The sequence below is a fragment of the Aethalodelphis obliquidens genome, unplaced genomic scaffold, assembly GCF_003676395.1.
Source record: "Aethalodelphis obliquidens isolate GAN/ISIS:26980383/991018 unplaced genomic scaffold, ASM367639v1 scaffold24, whole genome shotgun sequence".
In the NCBI taxonomy this organism is placed as follows: domain Eukaryota; kingdom Metazoa; phylum Chordata; class Mammalia; order Artiodactyla; family Delphinidae; genus Aethalodelphis; species Aethalodelphis obliquidens.
The window spans coordinates 22,823,610-22,834,582 of NW_020837968.1; the positions used below are offsets into that span (position 1 = coordinate 22,823,610).

The 10,973-nt window shown below is 45.9% G+C and overlaps 2 protein-coding genes across 11 annotated transcripts; one reads left to right on the forward strand and one right to left on the reverse strand.

Moving 5' to 3' along the window:
* Positions 1–1,237: 1,237 nt before the first annotated feature.
* ZBTB18 (zinc finger and BTB domain containing 18) lies at positions 1,238–9,938 on the reverse strand. Of its 10 annotated transcripts, none has more exons than XM_027122420.1 (3): positions 9,619–9,692; positions 7,252–7,335; positions 1,238–4,911 (listed from the first exon to the last, which is right to left on the reverse strand). In XM_027122420.1, exons 2-3 carry the CDS (start codon positions 7,262–7,264, stop codon positions 3,329–3,331), a joined length of 1,596 nt encoding a protein of 531 aa, XP_026978221.1. In that variant the 5' UTR covers positions 7,265–7,335; positions 9,619–9,692; the 3' UTR covers positions 1,238–3,328. The 10 variants fall into 10 exon arrangements, with proteins under 10 accessions (XP_026978221.1, XP_026978218.1, XP_026978220.1 ...); XM_027122417.1 differs by having other exon boundaries at positions 5,115–7,335; positions 9,619–9,691; XM_027122419.1 differs by lacking the exon at positions 9,619–9,692 and adding an exon at positions 8,787–9,566.
* Positions 8,836–10,181, forward strand: LOC113628659 (basic proline-rich protein-like). Its single transcript, XM_027122478.1, has 2 exons — positions 8,836–8,890; positions 9,091–10,181. The coding sequence occupies exons 1-2, from the start codon at positions 8,836–8,838 to the stop codon at positions 10,179–10,181; spliced, it is 1,146 nt and encodes a 381-aa protein (XP_026978279.1).
* The last annotated feature ends 792 nt before the right edge of the window (positions 10,182–10,973 follow it).

Consider the following 10,973-nt stretch of genomic DNA (forward strand, 5'->3'; position numbering starts at 1 on the left):
CCAGTTAAGATAATGCTCCTCATTTAAAATTAGATGCTAGTCAGTGGAACTAAATTACAACTCTCGATATCCTCAGAAAGCTTTGAGATGCTGTGACCCTTTCATGTGAAACAATGTTTGGTTAGTTAAAACCAAGTGAGTTTCATGTAACAGAAAGCCTGTTTCAACAAAAAAAGGGAAACATAGGATCCCAAATAGTAAATTACTGATTGCGCTTTATGACAATCTTTCGGGATTCCCATCCAAAGCCATCAGGGAACTTACAACTGGTACATTTTCAAGCTCCAGACCTTATATCCCACTTCCAACAAAGTTAAGAATATTAACCTTACTATAGGTCACTAATATAAATGTATTTAATTTTGACAATCATGTAAAACTGTATTTTCATAGGTATCTTTAAGGCTGGAAGTTATGGACAATTATAGATTCCAGGATTTACAAAAACTCTCAGGTCGGTGCCAGCCGTGCTCACACTTAGGACGACGGCGTGTAACAATTCCTCTATAGAACTGTCTGGCACGTGTGAGTGCTCTGTCAATTCTTTAGGTCAACCAGCAAATGTTTCTCACCTTGACAAGCCCAATGAGGCAAGCATGAAGTTGGGACGATCACAAAAATTACGGAACAGTTTTTTTAAATGGTTGCATGAACTTAATTACATTTTAGTTAAAACTTAGGAATTAAAACCTGGGAACTTTTGAGTTCTCCCAGGAACAAAGAGGACGTATACAGCTATTCTTGAACAGTCGAATGCCTGCTAATTCGATTGCCTAGAATTCCAGTCGTTAGCCAAGCATTTTTCCAAATTAAGACATCCGGTCTCCTTCAATTTTCCACTTAAACCAGAACACAGAAGAATAGATTTGACCAATCAACTTAGGATAAAATTACCCATGAAAATATGACTTATGGTGTATGGATTAGTAGTTGTACAGCACAGTACAAAAAATCTATGCTGCCACTTGAGGTTTCACAGATTCACAAATTTCTAGAGAGTTACCTTAACATTCCTGATCTAGGCTATAGAAACTGGGTCACATTTTTTAAATGTGCATTTAGTATCTTCTTAAATGACTAGAAGCAAAATGTTTGCACACTTCCATTTGAGTGATTTAAGGCATTCTAATAATTCATAAGCTCTGAACAGAACTGGTATTAAAAAGAGAGATGCCATGTATGATACATATTTAGGATCTATGTAGTACACAATCACAATTTAAAAAACGCACAAAAATTCTCAGTTCATATAATTTATTGCAGTTAGCACACAGTTTAAAAATTCACCAACACACCAATAGTACAAAACTAAACAGCATTATAAGTTATTCCCCCCTCAGGAAAATAAAACATACTATGATTGTCAAAGCTAGATGTCAGTCTAAGTTTTAGAACAAAGGAAGAATGTGAAACTAATAAAAGGAAAAAGCAATCACTCACAATGACCACAAAAAGAAAATCCAAAAGAAAGTCCGTTTTCTCACAGACATTGATTGTCTTCTCTAAATTAATAAAAATTATTTTAACATAAACTGTATTTAAAAAAAACTAGAAACTCTTCAAGTAACTAAAGATAATGCTCCAAGGCCATTTTCACAGCTTTTTTTGTTTGTTTGTTTGCTTTAAATGCCATTACAGCCAAATTAACACACATTTGACCAAATATTTCCAAAACAGTCCAGCAACACACAATGGAGTTTTCCATTCAGTATCTTAAGCACAAAAATAGGCTATGTTTACAGTAGTTAAGGCGATCAAATTTTAAACAAAAGCAATTAAAAAAAAAAAAGGGAAAAACAGCAAACGTTTTCCATGCTACTCCCATAGACCTTATTTGTAAGTGCAAGACAGGAAAACAAACACTGTGCAAAATGCTTTGCCCTGCGTGCTGGTCATTAAAACCACACGTTGGGCTGCAGCCTCTGCTGCCGCGATACACATAGTCTACTAACCCCCTTCCCCATGTCAATCAAGGCAGTCCAGTCCTTTCAGCCTGGGGCTTTTTCAGTCCATAGAATCTTTTCATGAGTTTGGGGGGGGGGGGTGGGGGGGGGGGGGGGGGGAAGGAGGAAGGGAGGGAAAGGAAGAAGGGGAGAAAAAGAAAAGGGGAGCAAAAGAAGAGAATGACCTATTGTCAATTTGTGCAGTAGTTACTCTAAAAACGCTCAACTGGGTAAATGTGTACATCTAAACTTTGAGCTGGCCTGGGTTTTGTGCAATTAGAAGTTTTGTTATAAAATGCACACTGCACATGCAAATCTTTAAGCCTTTTGTAAACATTTATATTTTCCTTGTTATGTAGCGAAGTTATCAATTTGCAGCTTAAGTTTTTATTCAGCTTAACAGTTTCAACTTAAAGACAGTGGGAAAGTCAATTTAAATTATATAAAATAAAAACAGTGCATTAACGTTCTTCATAACACCAGGTTTTTTTTTTCCAAATGGTGCTATTTTTCTAAGGAAATTAAATAATTTTAAACTCACTCGTTAAAGTTATACAATGCAAACAAAGACAAAAAATATATTGAAACTCATGCATTTCTGTAGCGTTAATATTTACTTTTCAAGACTCAACTAAGAGCATCAACACAACCTGTCAAGTCCTTTGACACCCCCCCAGCCCATGTAATCAATTACAGTATACAATAACAGTAATTCACATTTTTCAACACACAGTTCAACACTGCTGAAGCTGCAATATCCTTTTTCATCCCAAGCAAACCTTCACAAAGACAGCGTCCCAGTGATCCCAGTGTACTTTCAGAATTTCTCTCATTGGGAACCGTCAGAAAACCAGAAGTTGCCACAGAAAGTTTTAAGTCAACTGCTTGTTTAAAAATAGATAATCCAGCATTTCAGAAATTTTCCATTTGGGTCTAAAAGCATTCAGGTTTCCAACAGCCAGAAAAGATTCATGCAATTTGAGACATATAAAGAGGCTAATAAAACCGGAGGGAATTTCTACTTAAAAAAAAAGAAAAGGTGGGAAAAAAAGAGAGAGCTCAAAAGACACCGCAGTGCTGACAAAATAGGCCCTAGGAAAGCATTTTGTGATAGGACGATTTGTTTCAAAGGTTCTTATTGGCTTACTTCCCCTACCCCCCTTGAAAGAAAGAAAAACACCTCTCTATTCTCCGACTTGCTCTAAAGTTTCTTTTACCAGAATGCTAAATTAGTGAGATTCTCATGCTATTCTAAAGTGCAAAAACAAGTTAATACCCCAACCTTTCAGTTCCAGGAAACAAGACTGCTTTTAGACCGTACCACAACTATATAGAGATCTATTTATATATAGGTATATATATATTATTTATATATATATATAAAATTATTTCCAGAGTTCTTGAGAGCTATCTTCTAAGGTCCAGTCTCTGACAGCGGGCAGGCTCAGCGCCTCGCTTTTGACGGACAAGGAGTTCACCAACTCACAGTGGAACTTGCGGATGTGCCGGTACAGGTCCCCGGACTGCGTGAACCTGCGCTCGCACCACTTGCAGGCGTGCGGCTTTTCGCGCGTGTGCACCACGGCGTGGCGGCTCAGGTTGTGCGAGTACTGGAAGCTCTTGCCGCACTGGGTGCACGTGTAGGGCTTCTCGCCCGAGTGAGTCCTCTCGTGGCGCTTCAGGGTGTACATGCAGGAGAACGTCTTCCCGCACAGAGAGCAGGTGGGCACGTTGACGTCGGCGGCCGGCTTGCTGCGCAGGCCGTCCTGCTCACGGAAGTGCGTGCTCAGGTGGATCTGCAGGATGTGCGGGCTGGGGAAGACCTTGTTGCACAGGGGACACATGAAGATCTGGCCCGCCGGGCTCAGGATGTTGGAGACGTAGGGCAGCAGACCGCTCTCCATGCCGCCCTCCACCTGGACCCGCTCGCTCTCGGGGGTCATCATCTCGTCGTCGCTGCCTTTGTCCTCCCGCTCCAGCTCCCTCAGGACCGAGTCCTCCCTCAGCGGAGCCAGATGGGCAGGCTCATACTGTACCCTGTTATTAGTGCTCACACTCTCTTTCACAGTGCTATGTTCCATGTCATAGTCATTAGTGCCAACATCACTCTCATCACAGGAAGCCTCTTTCTCCACCTTCACCTGCACCAGGTTGCTTCTCAGCACGTCCTGTGAAGAGAAATAAGAGCTGTTCAGATTTTCAACTCCTGAAAGGCTGGACTTGACAGACAGGTCCAGCACACAGTCAACATCTGCCGAATCCCTCACGGAGGTGACAGACCTCTGGGACAAAGACTCTGTTGAGCTGCAGGGGCTGGCTACTGTTTTTCCAGCTGCTGTGGCGTGTGGCTCTGCCTCTCCGCCAGCCTGGGGGATGCCTGCTGAGTCCGAGGGCAATCGCATCCACATGTTCCCAGGCTCGGCCGCCAAGTCCCTTTTGCTAGGCAAGATGTTCAATTTTTCATCTTCCCCTTCATCTTCATCACTGGGCAAATCGCCTGCCATGTGGCTGCTGCCATCAGAGAGACTCTCGACTTTGTCCGAACAACTTGAAGCATCTTCTTCCTTTTTGGTGCTGTCTGCCTCTGTGGTGGCTTTCTCTTTCAGCTTCTTTTTGCAGACTTTGACAATGTCATACATGTGGAGATAACTGGCAGCTGCTAGCACGTCTTCAATGGGCAAGTCTTTGAACTGGAGTTTCCCTTCATACATGAATTCAAGCAGGAGAGCGAAGGCTGGGGCTGTAACAATGTCGCTGTTCAGATGAACAATGTCTCTTTTGTCCAGCTGGTCCTTGTAAAAGAGGTGGAAATACATGCTGCATGAAGCCAGTACAGCTCGGTGCGCTCGGAACTGGGCATCTCCCACCAGAACAGTGCAGTCACAAAGAAAACCCTGATGTCTCTGCTCGCTCAGACACTGCAGCAAATGTCTACTATGGTCTGGAAACTCCATACTGTCTTCATAACCTGGGAAGAGAGAAATTTCTCATGAGAGCCTGCTTAGGAACAACTTTTCAAGGCTCTAGTCCCCATTAAAAAAAAAAAAATCAGCTTGGGCCACGGAGGTACATGTCCCTGAATTTTAATCAGGCTAATGACCCAAGCACTACCAAATCACACACACAGAACCAAATGCAAGAAGAAAAATGTACACTTTTGAAACTTCTTACCCCAGCCAAACAGTCTCTGATGCATCTCCACCTTCCTTGAACTTTTAGTCAAGTTTTAAAAGCGTTAATTTCAGTACAGTCTCTTACTGAGAATAAGAATTTAGGTCTCTTTCAGAAGAAATTTAATTAACTCTAATCATCAAATTATGTCCTACAAAACCTACAAAATAGCTTTAATTTCAAAGGGAACAACTCAAATAATGAACAAAGAAAAGTCCCAAACACATTCTGGAAGATTCAGAAAACTTGTTCAACCATCCTTTTTTATTTTATTACTTTTGATACTTGACTGCACTTAGCAAGCACAATTTAAACACACATTTGGCTGAATCAAGAAAAAAAAAAATGAAACCGCATAATTAGTCCAGAAATTAGCAAACAACTTACTTTTAAAGTCAGAGTGTTAAAACAACAAAAGCCCTGTGTATAAAAACAGATGTTAATGCCTTAAGATTTGCAGGTATAGCACACATGTATGAGATCAGAAGGAACTACACCAACAGATGGAAAAGATCATCTCTACTATGAACAAATCCAAATTTTTTTTAATGAATTGAGAAAAAGAAATGGTTATATTTCTTTGTAAAATCTGTACATCTAGAATATTAAGAACCAGAAGGGCTTTATTTAACTCCGAAAATTCTCATCTAAACTTTGATCTGTTGCAAAGCAAAATGAGTTCCATATTAAAATTAATGCAAACTTTTAAATAAAGGCATATTACATTCAAATGAAACTCAAAAGCTTTACAGGTTCACCATACAAAAAAAGAAAAAAAAAGTCTTGCTAGTAAAAGAGAAACTATTCTTTTGACTCCCCGATACCTCAGTCAACAGAAAATACTTTGTTTCAACATAATTTGATATATTTTGTTTTCCCACTAGCTTTTATTCTTTCAAATATGCACTGTTGCCCTTATTTTCTGGTGAAAGAGGGTAAAATGGAGGCAGGAGAGACGCAGATGTACAAAGGGTCAAAATTGAACCACAAAATTCAACTCCTTAAACCTGACTTCCCCTTTCCTATGACCAGAAGCAAAGTTCCACACCATCCATCTCAAAAAGTGCATTTGGGGAATGGATACATATTAATTTAATATTTAAAAATTACTTCCCTGCTTCTTCTACACTTTGCCCAAAATGGGCTAAAACTTTCATCCTAACCCAATACATTCTGCAAGACGCCACTGCTAGAATAAACCAAGATTTACAATACAATCACTTCAAGTGCCCCACAGCTAACATCAATCCTAATCCTTGAGAGGGCTAAAAATAAAGATTGGAGGGCAGCTCACAAGGTAGCCGTGATCAAATTAGGAGGCTGAGAGGACAGAGAGGGACGAAGAAGGAAGCTTATAAACATCTGATCCAGCTGACTGTGGCCATATGGCAGCTGCTGCCCAGATAAAGAGATTAAGAATAGAGGAGTGCGATTACAGCTGTCTGGCCAATTCAGGCAGCTCAAATCTACAAGTTCTAAATTAGTCGCTAACACAAAAACTCCTGCAAATAATTATCGTTATGCTGAAATAAAAGATCTCTTAAATATATATTTGAAAGAGAAATGAGGAAACCAGTCAAACTATTCTCCTGGGGACAAAAGTTTTTTTTTTTTTTCTTTTAAAAAAACCCTTCGGTTATAAAAGCACTACAGCTGTATGTTTCAGTAGTGCTGCTGAATGTTTTGAAGAATAAAGTTTCACAGTGGAATTAATTACACAACAATCTAGCTTCTTAACTAGAAAAATCTTCTCATATAAGTTTGAATGCTGGATTCCATACAGTTTACTATTTCTCCCCCCGACTCCAAAAGCAAAAGAAATCTAAATAGCAGTGAACAACAACAACAAAAAATGGATTTTAATCCAAATTGATCTCAAAAAGCAATATTTCAAAGCCTTTCTTAACATTTCAAAACTTGAAATATTTCTGCATATTAAAGTTATTTACCCGATCGAGCAAGAGGGATAGAAATTAAAACTAAACAAGCCCAAGACTCTCAACTCCAATAAGATGTTCATTTAATACTCAAGTTCGTATTTTATTCTTAAACTGGATTAGAAAAGTAATGTGATTTTTTAAAATTAAATAAACACCAAAACAGAAATATACTCCATCTAATCTCTTGCTACTCCTACCTTTAGGACACATAAACCTGATTAAGTCCTTTCCTCTGAGTCTTGCTGGCTCCAGGTCTGTTACATCGGTGGAAAAAAAGCAGACTAAGAGACAGATGCAAAGTGGAGATGATGTTAGAGAGGAATGAGATACCTTCTCCACCACAGATCCGCACACACTAACTCCCTGTCTGTGTGTTAGAATAAAAGGCTGAGGGATGGCAGGCTGTCAGCTGCTCTGACATCATGTTCAGATGGAAATGCTACCTCCAGCTGTGCTCCTTTTAATGCCATATGCTACTCCTCTACACTCCTGCCACCAGCTTTTTCTTAGGAGAACTTTTCTCTTCTGTTAGTATAAACAAAATACTTCAAAGTCTCCCTTTTTTTCCAAACTTTCTAACAGAAGAAATTGAAAAACTCAGCATATGGAGTTCTACTGTATTTATGGAATAGCAACACTTCTGTCTTAAGTTGGTGGACTGGCTTACATACTGACAGCACACTCAAGCCACGGTGCTATTCAGGAAATCCAGATTCACTTTTATTCAACTCCAACGTTTAGTTTCAAAGGCAGCTTAGGGATATTTTTAAACCAACCCATTTGACATCTCCAGTCCCATTTCAACATTATTACGGCACTTCAATTTTTTTTTTTTTTCTGCTGAGATAATGGTATACATGTCTCAGAATGCTGGAAGACTATTCAGAACTACTACTTCAACCTGGTTCACCTTATTATTTCACTCTTATATAACTACTTATCTAAAACTACCTTCTCAGTAAAATTTCTCACCCTGCCAGTTAATGCAAATTTCAACTCTCAATATCAACAAGCTGAAACTGCACTTTCTGAAATCCTGGAAAGTACTTCAGTTCAATGAGACAAATTAATAAACAGATACAACCTGCTACAGCCACTTAAAATGAATGCTGCATCTGCGTATCTGATCCGACTTTCTGCTCAGAAAGAGAACTTGGTCTTCCCCTTGATCTGTGTCCCATAACAATCTTTTTTTGGGTCACTCTGTAATGTTCATGATCACAAGAAAACCTTTCAGGGAGAAAGGGGGAAGGGGTGGGGGAAGCCAGGTCTAGCAAGTTGGGGAACTTTTCAGCTAGATTTGCGGGTCTTTTCGAATGGCTGATGAAATTGTAACGTAACCCGGGCTGGCCTGCCCAGTGCCCTGCAAGGGGCTGCGACATCTGTGAATGTCGAAGTCTCCACAGACTCTTGTGGGAGAGTGCAGCAGAAAAGGCGCTGGGGCCTGAGGCGCAAGTGTCACAGTCCTGGTGATAACCGCTCCGTTCTCATTAGAAAACCATGACCAAGAGTTAAATAAAGAGTAACAAAGACCAAGGTCTCTATCCTGTGCTTCTTGCTTTCCCAAAGTCGCAAACCCAACTTTCTCTAACTTCGCGATGAATGACATAATTACGAATGCCTATTTCAGGAGGCACTCTTTGGGGATAAATTCCTTCTCAGCCACACCACCTATTCTGCACAAATGCCCTCGCCTCATTCCAATATATCAGACATTAATCACCCCATTTACCCAGTGGGGTGGGGGGCGAGTGACAGTTTAATGAGCCCCGAGCACCGCAATGGGCCAGCGACTCCCACTCCACAAATCAGCCCCTCTGCGCCTCGCAGCCTCAGGTCCGGAGAGGTTTTGCGAGGTTGGGTTTTGTTTTTCAAGGAGGTGGGGGCGGGGGTGCGGAGCAGGGAGGGGGGAAGAAATGCAAATCTTTACGTAGTTGGCTGTGCATAAAACACTAGGGGAAAGAGGAAGGTTAAACCACAGGGAAGGAGGTGGAGGGCGTAGAGCCGGTGCAGCAGGAAAACACCTTAAACAACAGACAAGAAAACAGACCCGGGTCACGGCAACAACAAAAGAAAAGTCGTAAGAAGCCGGGGGAGGGTGGCTGCTACTGCTTCCCTGCCGCCGCGGCGCGAGCCCCCGGCAACTGCCCCGGCCCGGGAGGGGCCTCCCCGCGGGCGCCGCCGCAGCTGCAAGGGTCCCCGGAGCCACGGCCGTCCCGGCGCCGTGCAGCTGCACCGCTCCCAAGCCCCCGCCCCGCGTCCCCCGCCCCCGAGAGGCGCCGCCGCAGCTGCACCGGCCGGAGCGCGCCCCGAGCCGCAGCTGCACCGGCCGCACCCCGCCCGACCCGCAGCTGCGGCGGCCCGGCCCCGCACCCGGCCCCCGCCGCTGCGGCGCCCCCCGTCACCCCTAGCTCCACCCGCACAAACTAACTCCACTCGCGGGGCCCGGTCGCCCGCCCGCCCGCCCGCACTGCCCCGCCGGCCGGGGCCGCACAGCCGGCGCCCCGCCCTCCAGGGCCCGGAGGGGGCGCCGGGTCGGGGCCGGGTCCGGCGCCGGGACTCACACGGAGCGGCCCTAAGTCACCGCGTCCCCACCGCCGCCGCGTCCTCCGCCTCCCGGCCGCCGCCGCCGCCGGACTTGGTGGGCTTCCTCCTCCGCGGGTCCCCCTCCCTCCCTCCCGGCCCCCCCGCCCCCCAATCCCGGCTCCGTCGCCCGCTCCCCCTGCCCCCTCCCTCCCGCCCACCCACCCCCGCTGGCAGCCGGAGGAGCGCGGCGGAGCGAAGAGGCCCCACTCTCAACGGCTCCCCATGGCAGCAGCCCAGCGGCGGCCACAGCCTGCCAGACACAGCGAGGGAGCGAGCGAGCGAAGAGCGAGCGAGGAGCGAGCTCGGAGCCCGGGCCGGGGGGCGGGGGGGGGGGCGGGGGGAGGGGCGGGGGGACGCACCACGCACGCACGCGGCGGCGCCGGCCAGATGTTCCCCCCCCGCCGCCCTCCCTCCCGGCGCTGGGCTGCTGCGATTGACCGAAAGCAGCCGGACCGAGTTCCCCGCCCGCCCCCTGCAAGCAGTCTCCTCCAATAGGAGGGCGGCTTTTCAGGGAGGCGGAGGCAGTGGCGGGCAATCGTAGGACTGACAAGAGGGTCCAGCCAATGGGATGGGCGAACCGGAGCTGCCTCTCGCGAGTGCCAATCGCAGGCAGAAACTGTTGGGGAGGGCGGGCCCGAGCGGGCGGGGCTGGTAGCCAGGCGGTGCGGGCGGAGTCGGCGGGAGGGCGCAGCGGCGGTGGCGGCAGCGGCGCCCCTCTGGGGTACTTGGCCGTGAGAAAGTGAAAGGAGCCCGCGGGCGGCGGCGACAGCTGCACTGGGAGGGGCTTGTTTCCAGGCTAGGAGGCCTCGCGCGCTCTGGGGGTGCGGAGCGAGCTTTTCGGTGTGCGCCTTGACAACCATAAATACAGTTTTGAACGTAGTGGGGCTGGGCTGCTCGAAGTTGCGGAGGTATCCGCGGAGGCAGAGCACCCGGGACACACATGACCTGAGTCCGGCATTAGGTGGCTCCCTCTGCTCCGGCTGCTGTGGGTGACGACGCCCAGGCCCTCGTCTCCTAGAGCGCAGAGGGTAGGACTAAGGGACGTCCTCGCTCCGTCCCGCGCTGCCCCGTCAGCAGGTGCAGGTGCGCGTCGGGCTCAGCGGACGCCACCGGCTTAGACGGGCAGTTTCTGGGCGTCATTCTCAGGGCGTCTTGTCAGACACGGCGGAGCACCTGTATTTCTCGCAGAACCCTCATGTCACGTGTATTTGCAGTGTTACAAGTAGCCATTCCCGACTGACCAAATTCTAGAGAACTACAGTAAAAGTGATACTTGCAGAAGCCATAGCCTGATTTCTTAATTGGTACATCTCAAGCCACAAAGTTAAACTAT

What these genes read in the sequence shown, in the direction of transcription:
- ZBTB18 (XM_027122417.1), bottom strand. Translation starts at nt 5,139, where the DNA reads ATGCATCAGAGACTGTTTGGCTGGG. An exon ending in TCAGAGACTGTTTGGCTGGG is followed by an intron (nt 4,912 to 5,114) that starts GTAAGAAGTTTC and finishes CTCTCTTCCCAG; the next exon opens with GTTATGAAGACAGTATGGAG.
- LOC113628659 (XM_027122478.1), top strand. Translation starts at nt 8,836, where the DNA reads ATGGGCCAGCGACTCCCACTCCACAAATCAGCCCCTCTGCGCCTCGCA. An exon ending in TCTGCGCCTCGCAGCCTCAG is followed by an intron (nt 8,891 to 9,090) that starts GTCCGGAGAGGT and finishes CTTAAACAACAG; the next exon opens with ACAAGAAAACAGACCCGGGT.